The 15171-nt window shown below is 42.0% G+C and overlaps 3 protein-coding genes across 6 annotated transcripts; 1 reads left to right on the forward strand and 2 right to left on the reverse strand.

Moving 5' to 3' along the window:
* The first annotated feature begins 4161 nt into the window (after positions 1–4161).
* slc25a15b (solute carrier family 25 member 15b) lies at positions 4162–8998 on the forward strand. 3 transcript variants are annotated; one of them, XM_041952215.1, is made up of 7 exons: positions 4162–4450; positions 5382–5482; positions 5843–6101; positions 6209–6346; positions 7045–7220; positions 7520–7678; positions 7771–8998. In XM_041952215.1, the coding sequence occupies exons 2-7, from the start codon at positions 5428–5430 to the stop codon at positions 7887–7889; spliced, it is 906 nt and encodes a 301-aa protein (XP_041808149.1). In that variant the 5' UTR covers positions 4162–4450; positions 5382–5427; the 3' UTR covers positions 7890–8998. The 3 variants fall into 3 exon arrangements, with proteins under 3 accessions (XP_041808149.1, XP_041808151.1, XP_041808152.1); XM_041952217.1 differs by having other exon boundaries at positions 5386–5482; XM_041952218.1 differs by having other exon boundaries at positions 4162–4445.
* Positions 8999–9255: 257 nt separating this feature from the next.
* On the reverse strand, positions 9256–10916 carry tm4sf21a (transmembrane 4 L six family member 21a). The gene is made up of 5 exons (XM_041952221.1): positions 10740–10916; positions 10385–10450; positions 9770–9903; positions 9509–9695; positions 9256–9363 (listed from the first exon to the last, which is right to left on the reverse strand). Exons 1-5 carry the CDS (start codon positions 10914–10916, stop codon positions 9355–9357), a joined length of 573 nt encoding a protein of 190 aa, XP_041808155.1. The 3' UTR covers positions 9256–9354.
* Positions 10917–12184: 1268 nt separating this feature from the next.
* Positions 12185–14184, reverse strand: LOC121617425 (transmembrane 4 L6 family member 5-like). Of its 2 annotated transcripts, none has more exons than XM_041952608.1 (5): positions 13903–14184; positions 13567–13632; positions 13021–13154; positions 12756–12942; positions 12185–12595 (listed from the first exon to the last, which is right to left on the reverse strand). In XM_041952608.1, exons 1-5 carry the CDS (start codon positions 14077–14079, stop codon positions 12587–12589), a joined length of 573 nt encoding a protein of 190 aa, XP_041808542.1. In that variant the 5' UTR covers positions 14080–14184; the 3' UTR covers positions 12185–12586. The 2 variants fall into 2 exon arrangements, with proteins under 2 accessions (XP_041808542.1, XP_041808541.1); XM_041952607.1 differs by having other exon boundaries at positions 12747–12942; positions 13903–14183.
* Positions 14185–15171: the final 987 nt, after the last annotated feature.

Below are 15171 nucleotides of genomic sequence, written 5' to 3' on the forward strand. Positions count from 1 at the left end.
CTTCTCATCCATGAGTGTTTTGGTTCAGTGAAAAGCAGAGGCCGGTGTCGTCTCGCCAGAGTATTTTGTAACAAGGTGTTGAAAATGATCAGACTCTAACTGTGGGAAATGATACCCCATGTACAATCAGGATAGTGATTATAATTACAAGGGAAAGAGCATTGTATGTATTTTAAAGCTATTGATACTACTTTGATAATGATGTAAAATGCAAAAAGACCTAACAGGAACTATAGGTATGTAAAGTATACTGTGTATAGAGGAGGTTGCTCCAGGGGAGGGATGGGCATGGGGTTCATTCTGTTCACGGCAAAATTGTTTCAAACAGAATATTGATGATTCTTGTCTGTGATGTAGACAACGTCAATGTTTTTTTGTTTTTTTTTTTGATAAAATGCAAAGTGATATAAAAAAATGAAGGACTGGTGTGTCTCTTGTTGACTGTGAGGCTACGCAGACGAGGTGTGAGAACATGCAGGCGAGTGAGTCTAGACTGCTGTAAGCCATCGCTGGTCTAAGTTTCAGGATAAGCCTGTGGACAGAGGGCGTGTGTTTAATCCCAGGCCGCTCTGCTGAAACAGATGGTATTTTGGTCGTATTTAAGTTCATAAGTGAATAACAACAATGTGACTTTTGGGGTATTGTTTCACGAGCGCGTGTCCATCAAATCGCCAGTCTACAGGTGAGGAGAATAACACGGGTGGAGGAGGAAAGGTGTGGTATATTTCATGACACTTCTGCTTCCACTCAGAGAGAAATATTTTACTTTTTACTGCACTAGACATATCTGACAGCTGTATATGAACCTTCAAACATGATGCATTGTAAAATTAAGATACCCAAAAGTATACAAATATTGATCTTAAATTTATTGATCAATTTGCTGATTCATCAATCAGCAGAACATGAATTAGTGCCTGCTTTGTAAGTGATTAATCAGTCTGATTTAAGACAAAAGAAGACATGTGAAGGTGTCACTATGAGCTCTGTTTGATTGTGACTATAGTACAGAATCAACTGATTGATCAAGGATATAATCAGCAGATTAATAATCATTAGTTGCAGCCCAACATAAAGAAGCTAAAAATTTGACTCAACTCAACCAACTACTTGAGAAAAATTCTGCTTTAACATTAATGCATGGGTAGTAATAATAATAATCGAATAATATACCACATGATAGTATATCATTAGGCACACTATTTACACTCACAGTAGGCACTGAGTACTTTTGATACTTAACGTCCACTATGCAGATAATACTTTTGTACTTTTACTGAAGTTTAACTTGTAATGGAGTATTTTTACACTTAAGAAAAGACTCTGATTCCTCCACCACTGGCTTTTACCCGTGAAGTCATCGCAATCAGTGGTTGAATTAAAAATACATAGAATTCATCAAACTGTTCAGGGAATGAGCAGTTTTTCTAAAGCTCCACGCTCCTCCCTGGTGCCTTTTCTTTTCCTACAAACAGCGCCCAGAAACAAGAAGACAAATCAAAGTCTATTAAATACTGAAAATGAGTCAGATAAAGGAAATCACATTTAAACATTCATAAGCATCTTGTGGGCGTTAATAGGGTGGACAGCACAAAGTGGGAAAAAAGCTATTAAACCTGACAAAAAAAGATTAAACAACTTTTTAAAAAAAGTAATATATGAGTCATAGACTGTATATTCAACAAGGCAAATATTTGCTGTTTGCATTAAACTTTCCATCAGGACTCCACAGGTTGTTAGAGTCAGGACTGCGGGAGGGTTAAACAGCCACAGCAGAGGTGGTGATAAGTGTGCGAAGGGAAAGGCTTTCATTGATTAGCTGTCTTGACCTTTGTCAGCCACATCATTCACATTACACAAGCACAGATGTCGTTTCTGAAGTCCACCATCCGACAGTCCCAGTTTATATCCAACTGGTGACGAGCAAAAATTACGCAGCTTCCATTTTTTTTATTGTCGTCCTTCAACGCATCATATCTGCTGACTAGTATCAAACATTTTGATCAACACAGCTGAACAACAACAACATTGCATTCACTCCTTCAATAGGTCTTTTTCACTGAAGACATGTTGACGTGTCACGTGTTGTAGGAAGAGCACAGGGGTAAATAATGAATAATGATGGCTGAATTCCATTCAGCTGCTTCGCTCTCAGGGTCCTGGTGTTGTGCGCGCTGCCTCACTGTGATGACTTACTGGGACACCTGAACAGGACAGAGCCATTGTTAATTATGCAACATCTGTGCTTTTCCTACTATGGCAAGCCAAAATGTCTGCTGTGAAGAAGGCCTGTTATTACTCGCACCTTTAAATAACCTGGTTCATGCACACGGTCAAACCAGAGATCTGGAGTTGGACATTTTTAACCTCCTGTTGACTCGGAAAACATGACACCCACAGAAAGTCTGCAACATAAGTTTTACGCTGCAAAAAGCTGCGGGTGATATTGTGTCCAACTGTAGAGAACTGAGCTTTAAATAAATGTTTACTACAAGTACAATAAGTACAGTTCACTCATTTAGTTGTTTAGTAAATGGCAAAGAGAGACTGTGCAGTCTCTCTTTGCGAGAAACTGAGTCGAGAAACTGCTAATATTATTGTGGTCTTATACAGCAATGTGGTACTGCTCATTATGACTGACTAAGCACATGCAGGATTGAGTTTAATGGAGGTTCTGTGCTGCTCTGCAGGAGTGAGGGGAGGAGAAGTTCTTCCAGACAGCCCTAAAGATAGGCAGGGTAGAGATTATGCACAAAACAGAACTCCAAAGGCGCCGCTGATTGAGAACATTATTAACATATTTAGACAAGCGCCCGGGGAGCATATTGGGCCTTGCTCGAGGGCACATCAGCTGGCTAATGAAGGGGAAGGGGATACTCCACCACACCCAGATTTTTCTGCCAGTCCGGTAGGGGAATTGGACCGGCGACCTTCCGATCACAAGCCGCTGCTCCAACCTCTGGGCCACAGATTATGTCTGATGTACTCGTTGGCTAAATATTTCATAACTGCATCACATCTGTACGATGACCTAACTCAGACGTACTATAGTGACACATCGCAATGGAAAGAAGCTTTATAAAATTGATTCTGTCTCCTGTTGTTTATCCTGATCTACAAATATGTTAATCATTTTAATTCCTTTACATTTACACAATGTTGTGTCGATTTGTGTCAGTGGACACTAAATGATTACGTATTGTTTACGTATGTTACTTTACTCATCTATGTGCTTGTTGCTCTGTTCCAAAATTAGGGGCTTATTTTCAGGTCTGACTGTTGCTGAATGAGAAATAACACTGACGCGCATTAAACTAACATTACCGCTGAATGCATGGAATAATGGATAGAAAATGTTGTAAACTTTATAACTTGCACACGCACCAATAACACACAATCGTGTTACGCTCATCCAAATATATTATGCATCAAAGACTGCATTAAAAAAGAATGTTGTAACAGGCGTCTTGAAAGCTTGCAAGGTTAAAAAATTGCAAAAGCAACATACCAACATACCTGGCATACAGCATTCTGTCCTTGGTTTCGAGGTTAAAAAAAAAACTTGAATTCCTTGTTTTTGTGTTATTCTTTATGACAGCCAGCAGGCGGTGCTGTGCTCTCACTCAACTGTCTGATGACTTTATTTTGAAAAACAAAAGAAAACGTAACGTAAACCGGAAGCTTCAACGTTCATGCCGCTTCGTATCAAAGATCTTAAATTGCGAAGATGACTCAGTGTACATACTATACTACATTATTGAGAAATAGCCACAACTACAAAATCTAGAGTCTACATTGACTCTACATTGTGGTGGCGCATCTAACATTTGTTATAAGGACATTATAGGACATTATAGCACATTAACGTATAATGAAAAAGATGATCGACCGTGATGACTTCGGAATTCTTCCTCATAGTCTACACATTCTAGTACACGTCAAGTTTAATGAGATAACTTATAAATTCAAGCGTCTTACATGAATACACTACCACCGTTACCGATAGTAAATTCATTACACGGTTATATAAACATCCATTCAGATATACATGGTAGTGGTACTGTCGCCACGCAGCCTCGTACAGCGACAGTGTGCTGGTATGAGAAATTTTAAGCAGAGTGAGATTTCCTTTTTACTTCAATATATCAGAATTCATGAAACAACCCCTAGCTTCTCCTCCACACCATTATCACTGATGGTCGACCCCATTCATTGACCGCAGTGAGTGACCAAAGGGGTAACTTACATGTTTCAAATGAGATAACATTACGATAAACTCTGGATGTTTGATCTGGCTGCTTAAGTTATCATGCGCTCACTCGTGGACGATGTTAGCTTCGGTCAGCAGCTCTCTCGGTTAACGTTACTGTTTGTCACACACGGACTTAACGTTACCTCACCGTCAGCGACACTTTGATGCTCCGAGCTGAGCCCGTCTCTTTCCTGTGAGGTTTGTATTTAGAATTCATGTCTACCCGTTTTTTTACTTCAGCTTTTACACGTACAAATGTAACACATGGCTCTACAGAACACAGTAACTTTCCTCGGGTTTCCGGCTGACGTTACTTACTTAACGTACGAGTATTGCTAATGGTTGCTGTTACCTGTTGTTGCCACGGAAGTTACCTTTTTTAAAGAAAACGCTGTTTGACGTTTTGACTCTTTACTCGCAACTTTAGTCTCTAAAGGACAGTGAAAGGTCACGCTCGCTTATATATTAAAAAGATGTTTTTATTTCTGTACAAAGAATAGCATTTTGTCGCCCTCTGGTGGTTAGCTTGTGTTACACACATTTAGAAGGTTACCAGAGCACTTCAGTTACATCAGCAATGGAAGGAACACCACATGGTCCCTAAGACTATTCAATAAACAACAATAGAACAAATACGTTGCTAACATAAAAGCCCAGAGTGATTTTAGACTGAAGAGCATTGTCATTTGTCTGAGAGGACAGTTTCAAGAAAATTATGCTTTTGCTCATCATTAAGAAAGACTACACAGTCCTCCAGTTTCTGTTAATGCATACCCGTTATTTGCACTATGTAATGCTCGTCTACCCGTGCATTTTATTATACATTCTTAACTAACTGTAAATAATAACTGTTGCCATAAATGAGGCAGGTTTTATTGGAGTGAACTTTATAACCCTGCTGCTGCTGCTGCTGCTGCTGCTGCTGCTGCTGCCTGTCCTGGGCCCTGATCCCTCTGCTGACATACACACATAATCACCCTCTCAGACTCAGTATTTAAAGAAACAAATGGCCGATTATATTCTTTGTACGTTTACAGTAATTAAAGTGCCGTAATGGGACGTAGCAGTGTATGTTGTGAGTGGAATTAAGAAATAAAGTGTCGTTTATTTGGTTTTTTTTTTAAACCAGGTAGCTGTGAGAAAGAGACACCTCTTCTGACAACTTGTAAGACACCATGGCCCCACACCCGGTGGTCCAGGCTGTTATTGACCTCTCTGCAGGAGCCATAGGTGAGTACAGTGCTTTGTCTCCTGGAGTCAGTAAACATATAATATATCACTACACACCAACTGCAGCTGCGTTTCGTCTCTATGGAGTAATCACGCTGCTTTTCTACTGCTTTGCGAGCTGTGTCTGACGTAGCGGGAGATTTTGATGACTCCTGTGTTTTTCCAGCTCGTTTATCTCTGTGTTCCCATTGACCGTTTCTGCTGTTCAGTGGAGTGGAGCCCTCTCTGATTTTTATCTCTCTTCTCAGCACACATGTTATGCGCAAACTTAGATTTTTTTTTTCTATAGTTTGTATGACAGCCATACTTTGTTTTTGTCAGATGACTCACGTTTTTTTTTTCTTACTGTTTCTCTTTAAGGGGGAGCTGCATGTGTCTTTAGTGGGCAGCCACTGGACACAGCAAAGGTCAAGATGCAGACCTTTCCTACGCTGTACAGGGGTTTCATCCACTGCATCGCGTCTACCTACAAACAAGTGGGTCTGCGGGGCCTTTATCAGGGCACCACGCCGGCGCTGATGGCCAACATCGCAGAGAACTCTGTGCTATTCATGAGCTACGGCTTCTGCCAGCAGGTCATCCGCTTCACGGCCGGGCTGCACAGTGATGCCGTGCTGAGGTAGGGCGAGGATTACACCAAGATGACCTCCTTGTTGACATGGAGCCAACTTTGCCCTGAATATGCGTGCAAGAGCTGTAACCTGTTTATCCGTCCCACTGTTTTAGTGACATGCACAAAGCCTGTGCTGGCTCCGTAGCATCCATCTTCTCCTCGCTAGTGCTCTGCCCCACTGAGCTTGTCAAGTGTCGGCTGCAAGCCATGTATGAGATGGAGGCATCAGGAAAGATAGCCAAGAGCCAGAAGTAAGTGGGTTCTAAAAAATTTGGGATAATACTGTACAGGTCATCTGCTCTTACATTAGTCAAATGTTAAGAATGTAAACTGGGTAATATGTAGGAGATAAAGTTGTACTGAAAAATGACTTGGTTTGTATGTAGAACTTGTTATTATATGTGTAAACCAAGTCATTTTTCAGCCATTGATACAGCTAAACTACCATTACACAAACTGAATATATTAAAGCTCCTCTTCATGCACGGATTAAACCCCTAAAAACTGATCTCTTTTCATCAAAATTGCATATTTAGAAGTTTTTGCTTCAAAAAGAGTCCCCTCATGCCTTAAAATGGCTTAGGTGCAACTCTACATCTTTGTCTTCATTAGATATGCACAGATCTATGAATATGCAAGTAATCCCTGCCTCTATCTCCATCCACGCCTCTGCCGCTCAAATGCAGCTCCAGCCTACCTTCTCACCAAACACACAAACCTCTGCTTGTCTTTCAGTTAATGTATGCTGCACAATGGCGTGGTAAGTGGTTATATAGGAGTAATTCAGCCATGCATGTTCGAACCAGAAACCGATTCCAAAGACGACCGGTTTTCTAGTAGTCTGTAAAATTGCAGTACTTAGATGCTTATATTTTTGAGTTAGTGTTGTTGTGTGTGTGTGCGCATTGACCCGCTGACCGAGCCATATGCCCCTCTGCTCTGTCTGAAGCACAGTGTGGTCGGTGGTCAAATCCATAATGAGGAATGAGGGACCGCAGGGCTTCTTCCAGGGCCTGACCACCACCATCGCCAGAGAGGTCCCTGGTTACTTCTGCTTCTTCGGTGCCTACGAGCTCTGCCGCACCACCTTCGCCGACTACATGAAATGTGACAAAGACGACATAGGTACTGGCAGAATTGTTGTGCCTGCACGACCACAGAGTGTGAAGTGTTTCAAATGTCAGCTCCTCAGATTCAAAGGGAAAGACTTGTGTATTCTGCATTGATATTCGACATTCATACAAGGAGAAATCCATCATTCAGTATATACATGTTGGAGTTTTCCTTTAAAATCTGTATTTAGTTAATAATGTTGCAGTTTGTTGGTCTTAGCAGTTGTGAATTACCGATCTAAAACTCTTCATTCATATAGTCTGCTGTCACCTCCCTGTGCTCTCGTCTAACTGGTGCTGTGTGTGTTGAAGGTGTGGCTCCGATCGTGTTCAGCGGTGGTTTCGGGGGTGCGTGCCTGTGGCTGGTGGTCTATCCCATGGACTGCGTCAAGTCTCGGATCCAGGTCATGTCTATGACAGGCAAGCAGGCGGGGTTCTTCAAAACCTTCATGACCATCGGCCGCACTGAAGGTAGGCAGGGGTCTGGTTCGTTTTATCGTCTCAGCGAGGGTGTTTCGTATTCAGATGGGGTGGACTATAACCTTTGTCTTTCTGTTGTTTAGGTGTGAGGGCACTCTACTCGGGTCTTACCCCCACCATGGTCCGCACCTTCCCGGCTAACGGAGCACTGTTCCTGGGTTACGAGGCCAGCCGGAAGCTCATGATGAAGCAGTTTGACTGACAAAATATGCAGAACTCAAACGGAGGGGTGAACTGGAAGTGAAGTATTATAGCCATATAACCTCATCCAGACTCCAGCTGAAGCTCATTATGTGTGGGATCTGGTTTTGTTAAACCTACCTAAACTCTGCCACACTCCTCTGTCACACCTCTGACAGTATTTCCATTATTTTTTAGATTTAAATATTGCTTGTTTTTAACACTCCATGAACGATACTGCCAACGTACAACATACATACATATATATGAAATATGTGTAGCACAGTACTGAGAAACCTTGAGCAGCCTCTTTATGAGGAATTGTCAACAACACTCCCATTTATTGTTTGTGTCTACCTCAACAGTCGCATCCGCACAGAAATGTGTTTCTCTGCCATTTCAGATCCTTTACTTGCTCTGTGCGCAGCCACGTGAGGAAGATAGAACCCCGTTATATATTTGTGAGATTATCTTAAATGCACAAAATCTTCAAACCTGACTTCAGCACATTGCATGACAAATTTTATTGAAAAATGTGAAGCGGCATATACTAATTAATTGACTTGCGTTTTCAGTTGTACAATCATGCTCAGCTAAGTATGTGCCTCAGTTTTGGGTCACATCTCGGTTTATTTAGGTAAAGCGACAAAGAACAGTTCTGGTAACAACTATTGTAAAACATTTGTTGACTTAAATTGAGCAGCTTTACATTTCAGCCTCGAATGAAACAGGCACCAGCAGTTGTTTTAAATTTGAGTCTAGCCTTGTTTTCCACCACACTGACTCTTTTTGTATTGACATGTGATTTTCCACTCCTGTTGTCATTAAGTTTCCTTTCTTTTGTGACCCAGCGTTCGCCTTTTAAATCACCACAATTCGCCTTTTTTTGTTGTGTAACCTTGATTGAGATGTCAATGAGAAAATGTCAACTGCCTCATCAAATGTGCCATTTGCACACTGCATTTCATGTGCAGGGTTTTTTTTCCCCCAGTGCTTACTAGTTGGCAGAAATCTCATTCATATTCCTTTAGTGTTAATGGAGAAATGTAGGTACGTTAGAATGCAAACAACTTGAGACGACACTGAAATGTTTGTATAGATATCAAGCCTGATATTCACTGTAGTAATACAACCTGCATTAAAGGTGTCTTTGAAGAATAACTGTGTCCTGTGTTTTATTTGACGCGCTGTCTCTTGAGCAAAAGGTTGATTTTATTGAGAAATGACGAATATAATGTAATACAACGGAGAGCTGCTCAGCAACTTATATTTCAAACCATTGAACTGTATAATTAGCATGATTTATTTCTAATACTGTACCACTTTCACAAGATATCTTAATACATAACAAACATTTTTGTGCCAAGCCTCAAGAAAGACATAAAAAGTATACAAATTCGTTAAAAGAGACAATTATTATATTATGCGGATGCAGCCGGAAAGCTACGCTGTCTTCCAGCAGGGGGCGCCAGTCAACTGTCAGGAAATCACAGCGGCTGTATGTTTAAAAAAAAAAAACAGGGAAGGAAAGGAGATGTTAAAATTCTCTGTTTGCATTGAGATATCACAAGAAACACGAAAAAAGTGAGTATTTCCATTTCCACCAAGTCATTTTAAGAATCAGGCTCAGCTTCATCTTACCCCTTTGTCGATGCAGGTTCCACACAGGCAGCCAAAGAGCCCGTTGATCATTTGAATGGCACAGAGAATTATCTGCAGGCTGCTTGTGGCCAGCAGAGTGGCAAACAATCCAATGTTGAACTGCACAATGTTCTCAGGCTCTGTGCATAGTTTCCACCACTTGTCATCAGTCAGGTAATTCTGCTCCCTGTGCAGAGGAGGAGCTTTATGAATCCCCATGACTTGAGAAACTTAAGAAGAAGTCGCCAGAAATTTACTCACATGGTTTTAAACGGTGTCTCCCAAAACACGCCGATTTTGCAGAGGGGCCCGTTATGCAAACCGAGCACTGAAACAATGAAACTGTACAGGGCACCGAGCACACCCACTGCGGCGAATGCAATTGACAAGAACATCTGCAGAAGTTAAATGATAACCAAAGGTCAGACACATTCCTGTTCATTTGCAGCAAATTCTCCTCCGTGTTTACTCTCCTCCTCCTTACACTTTGTCATGCTGCTGATAAATTCGGTACTTATGATCTTAGGGAGGAACTGGCTCCCAGTTGTCCACTGACATTTCTTTGACCTCTCACATTCCTCGCATGTATTCTGTCAAACTGGGTTTTTGCTAATAGTAACAAGACAAACTACAGGCTAAACCCAACATGCTGAAGCATTTTTCATATCAGCCTGCTGCAAATTGGTGACATTTTCTGTGTGCAGGCCCACACTTCATTTACTGCTGTTCTCCTACTGCACCTTCATGTGATGTCAGACAGTGTCATCAAAGCTTCCTAACAACCTGGATGTTTCTTTAGCTGGAGAAGTGTTTGTTTGCATACATAGAAAATTTGATGCGTAGTTGATATTGTTACGGACTGACGGACTGACTCACCCCGCAGCGATTCCCACAGCACCCCTGTGATCCACTCAAGTGGATGTAAAATGCAGGAAGCAACACCTGCAGCAGGACGGATGAGTTGACAGGAGTTAATATTCAGCTCGGCATGGTGAAAACAATTACGCATTTTCCCTTAATCTCGATAACATGAAGCTTGTAGGAAATGTTAAGAGACTTTAAAGAAACATTGCAGAAGTCAGCTTTTAGTCAGCTGGGAGGAAAACCTCTTCAAACAGGAGAAACTTCATGTGTCACATGAGAGATTATGACCACTGCACATATGAAGCACAAAGCCGGTGACTGACTAAGTAACATTTCCAGAAAGACATGTAGAGTAGAGACAACTCACCATTATACCGCCCCCAACGAGCCCCCCCATGTATTTCACCTCCTCAGTAATGTGTCCATCTTTGGCGTACTTGACATCCCCGTCAGGAAAGAACAGCACTATGTTGCAGATGATGGATATGACTGCTAATGGGTACAGAGATATAGCAATGCAACGGGAGCATTTTCCAGTGCACATGTTGTCAGAGCGAAAGTTAACTAACTGCCGTGGAAAGCACTCGTTCTGCAAGTTTGAGCTCAAATCCTTCCCGATTTCAGAGAGTTCCGCTTGAAAGGAGCCCACGCAGGGATATGTACTCGTGCTGGGAGCGGACACTGAATATGGTGGGTGATTTTAGGGTGTGGGAGGCGTAATGACAAGCTGATAACATGGACAAACAGAGCCTGGGATAGGCTGCGGAAGTATTACTCATACTGTGGCATCTTTGAGGGACAACACTTGGTCTGTTCTGTTGAGTTCGATCATTTGCAGATACACATTTTTTTCGGTTTTGCTGTGAATGCATTCAGGTCAGACGTCTCGCTGATGGTCACAATACTGTTACACACACGCACACACACACACACACACACACTGAGTTGGTGATGAGGCCTCCAACATGCCTATTGTAGTTAAATCTAAGTTTCTTTTATGCTGCTGTAAAGTGCTGCTGGCTTGCTGAGATTTACTGTGAGACATCTTCAGCTCCACCTGTTGTGCTCAGTATACAGGTCATGTATTGACATAGTGACTCCAGTATCACTGCATGGTTGGACTTTAGACCTGTGGCAGCATGCATGGCGGAGCAAGAACAATGAGTCATTGACATCGGCTGTAAACGTTGCTAAATTACAGCACTGTGGGTGGTTCAAGTCTGCGCGGTTCAACGCTGACCGGGCAGGCTGAATTTTTGATAATAAAAAATTAATGATAAGAAAAAGTGATGCTTTCTCAAAATATGTGTTGTCCTCAAAGAGTGTTGGGCAAGGCAGTGTTCCCCATCAGTGATAAAGGTTGTAAATATGCTGCTGATAACTGGTGTTTCCTTTCTCACATAAAGAAGTCATAAAAGGCCCCGTCTGGAGGTGAACTTTCTCTTTGGATTATTCACTTTATTCTCTCTCTCTCCTCACCTGCATTATACCTTATTATGCCCAGATTTCGGACCAATCAAGACCAAGATGACAGATTTTAGCTTTTACTCCTTTGAAGCAGTCTGAAGTTTGTAATTGGATCAGAAATACATACAAACAAATAAGTAAATATTCGCAATGTCTGATGTATTAATGTTTGGTCAAATGTTGTGTTTTTGTATGTATGTGAAACAGTGTACATCTTGGGATGCAAGACAAATTTCAGAAGAATATTCTGATAATAAAATCAAATCAGATACACTTAAAGAAAAGAAAACCTGTCACCAGAGGCGGCAACAACTTCTACCTGAATGTTTTATGCAGGCCGTCCAGCAGGAGGCGCAAGCCAAGCCAACTTTATTTGTATAGCAGTTTCATACACTGCAATTCAATGTGCTTTACATGGTAATAAAAATACAGTAAAAGGAACAGATTTATAAATCAAAAAGTGCAAAAGTACAGACAAAGTATAAAATACTGAAACTAGTGCAGGTCGAATCAGGTGAAACAGAAAGAAAAGATCACGACAAATACTTAAGCTTAAATGAAGGCAAGCTGGAAAGACTACAGGGTAACACAGGCAGTGGAAAACAGGAGAGGATCCAGCTTTGACTTAAAGGTGGTCAGAGTCAGGGTCGCCTCTTATCATCGGGGAGGTTATTCCAGGTGTGTGTCGCATAGAACAAAACCTAGCAGGTCAATTCCTCAGATGTGGTATGACTGCAAATGGTTAACTCATGCCTCCTGTATGTTAAAAAACAAACAAACAATGACAGACAACAAAAAATATATGAGTGAGGGCAGCTGAAGTAAAGATCCTCTGACATTGCACAACTTATGTGAGAAACATCTGGATTCAGATACAACACAGAAAGCCAACGTGAGACCTCTTCACCTTAATCACCTCTTTGTCGTGGCAGGTTCCACACAGGCAGCCGAAGAGGCCGTTGATCATCTGAACAGCGCAGAGCAGCATCTGCACACAGCTGGCCGCTATCAGGGTGACGAACAGGGTAGTGTTGAACATCACCACGTTCTCAGGCTTGATGCAATCTGCCCACAACTCGAAGTCAGACAGGTACGTCCAGTTACTGCGCAAGAGAGGAGGCTGGTAAACGACCAGAGCTTCATCATGTTTGCTAGCGTCATCAAAATGTTCTGTTTGTCACCTCTTTTTGAAAGGTGTTGTCCAGCTGTCTTTATATTTGCAGAGGGGCCCATTACCCACACCGGCCAGGGCCACGATGAAACTGTACAGGCCGCCGGCCACTCCCACTGCAGCCAGCAGGATGGATAAGAACATCTGCAGAGGTTCAGTGATGAGCAAAGCTCACAAAATTTGATGTGGTTGAAATGCTTTCAGATGATATTTCATATCAGTATCAGTGTCTGCTCACACGCATTCCTTTGCACAGATGTTGAACGCATGTAGAAATGTTCTTTTCACAAAAGAAAAGGAGAAACTGTGCTGCGGCTGATGATGCTGCATTATCTTATCTATCACCTCTGCAACGGTGATGCAGCACCAAGCGGCATGTTTCTTTTTTTTATTATCAGTGAGTAATTCTCAGCTTGACTGGCTTCCATTAAACACTTGCATTTAGTTAAGTCCCTCTTAACCTTAAAAATAATAACTGACAAAGTAGTCTTAACTCAAGGTACTTTTCCTTTCTCTCCTCCTGAGCGCCTGAAATGTTTTTCTCTCACCGACTCACCCCACAGCGATTTCCGCAGCAACCCTGCCGCCCAGTCAAGTTGATGTAAAGTGCTGGGATCAACACCTGTGATGGGACACATTAGTTGATGGTGAGTTAGATGCAGCGTCAGAATAGTTCATAAGTTTGGTTGAAAGGATTCAGCGCTGGTGAAAATGTTCAGAAATCAGTCTTCGGTCAGGTTTTTGAGGAACCCCAAAAGTTTGAAACTCTGCTGCAGTCAGGATGATGGATGCCTTGTGCACAAATGCACAACATCAGGACCAAGAACAGCCCAAAACCAACAAATATACAGTGTTTTTTAGATTTACTTGAGGCTGAAAAAAAACAACTCACCAGTAAACCCCCTCCAACGAGTCCCCCCATGTATTTCACCTCCCGAGTAATGTGTCCATCTTTGGCGTACTTGACACTCCCGCCAGGAAAGAACAGCACTATGTTGCAGATGATGGACAGGAGCACTAATGGGTACAGAGAAATAGCGATGCAACGGGAGCATTTTCCAGTGCACATGTTGTTCAGATTGAAAGCTAACTAACTGATGTGGAACCACTCGTTTATCAGGTCTCTGCTCACATCCTTCCTCTTTTCTGAGACGTCCCACGTGAGCCGAAAGAGAGAAATGTGTCTGCACTGGCAGCTAAATACAAAGAATGATGGTGTGGTCGTGAGGGAGGTGTAATTAGATGATCAATAACAGACTTTGGCCACATAAGCTTTGTTACATGTACTTGAATTACTTTTTTGTGCAAATTGCAGTTGCTGGAGTAGTTTCAACTTGAGTAGAGAGAAAAATAATCAATACTGTGCATTCTATACCTCAATTAACTCTGTAACTCTGTTGTCTTTGTCTTGTCTGAGTGCATGTTTGAACACACCTGTTCTGAATTCATGTAATTCCAAGAATCTTATTTAAGTAAAACCTGCAGTTTATGGTGAATCTACTTCACTCTTCCGACCTCTGAGCTGTATGTGTAAAAGAGTTATCCTGCTCACCTGCTTGATGTCAGAAATTGTTATTACAAGCTTTTTTTTGTAAAATTGACTTCATACTACATGCTACATGGTAAGGTCCTCTTGTGTTTTGCTTAATGCCACCTCACTTGGGTGTTTGATCCTCACTGTGCAGAATGATCCATGTGCAGAGTTTTAGGCCAGAAGTCTGTGAGGTTCCTCTGTGCTCACCTGAAATCTGAATTTAAGATTAGTAAGACTGTGAGCTGAAAATACAGATATTTCCATCTTCATATGTTTTTGATTTTCCAGAAAAGAGATGGAGTAGTAGTCATGTAAATTGTTATAAATAATGAACTTTGCTGTGGAAAAAAGAGTATCTGACACAAATGTCAGGTCAAAGCAGAGCATCTCTGTATGTCCTAAAACCTGTGTGGAGGTCAGTGAAGACCAGCTCTGGGAGCCCGTGCAGCATTTGCCTGAATAATCCAGGTGGACACAACAAAGGATTTCCGTCACAGGACAAAGAGGCCAGGTTGGACTGCTTTATAAAAGCGTGAGGGCGAGCCTCAGAGGTACCAGGGAAGGGTCCCCGGCTCTGCACACACTCCGCTGTAAACACAGGGGGGGACTTTGAACCACTCCCCCCGT

The sequence above is a fragment of the Chelmon rostratus genome, chromosome 14, assembly GCF_017976325.1.
Source record: "Chelmon rostratus isolate fCheRos1 chromosome 14, fCheRos1.pri, whole genome shotgun sequence".
In the NCBI taxonomy this organism is placed as follows: domain Eukaryota; kingdom Metazoa; phylum Chordata; class Actinopteri; order Chaetodontiformes; family Chaetodontidae; genus Chelmon; species Chelmon rostratus.

Bases quoted from the DNA above. Each gene is read 5' to 3' on its own strand.
- slc25a15b (XM_041952215.1), top strand. From the start codon at position 5,428: ATGGCCCCACACCCGGTGGTCCAGGCTGTTATTGACCTCTCTGCAGGA. The intron at 5,483-5,842 runs GTGAGTACAGTG...TTTCTCTTTAAG, and splicing joins CCTCTCTGCAGGAGCCATAG to GGGGAGCTGCATGTGTCTTT. The intron at 7,679-7,770 runs GTAGGCAGGGGT...TCTGTTGTTTAG, and splicing joins GACCATCGGCCGCACTGAAG to GTGTGAGGGCACTCTACTCG.
- LOC121617425 (XM_041952607.1), bottom strand. From the start codon at position 14,079: ATGTGCACTGGAAAATGCTCCCGTTGCATCGCTATTTCTCTGTACCCA. The intron at 13,155-13,566 runs GTGAGTCGGTGA...GAACCTCTGCAG, and splicing joins GCTGCGGAAATCGCTGTGGG to ATGTTCTTATCCATCCTGCT. The intron at 12,943-13,020 runs GTGACAAACAGA...TCTCTTGCGCAG, and splicing joins ACAACACCTTTCAAAAAGAG to TAACTGGACGTACCTGTCTG.
- tm4sf21a (XM_041952221.1), bottom strand. From the start codon at position 10,916: ATGTGCACTGGAAAATGCTCCCGTTGCATTGCTATATCTCTGTACCCA. The intron at 10,451-10,739 runs GTGAGTTGTCTC...GTCCTGCTGCAG, and splicing joins TCGTTGGGGGCGGTATAATG to GTGTTGCTTCCTGCATTTTA. The intron at 9,696-9,769 runs GTGAGTAAATTT...TCCTCTGCACAG, and splicing joins GAGACACCGTTTAAAACCAT to GGAGCAGAATTACCTGACTG.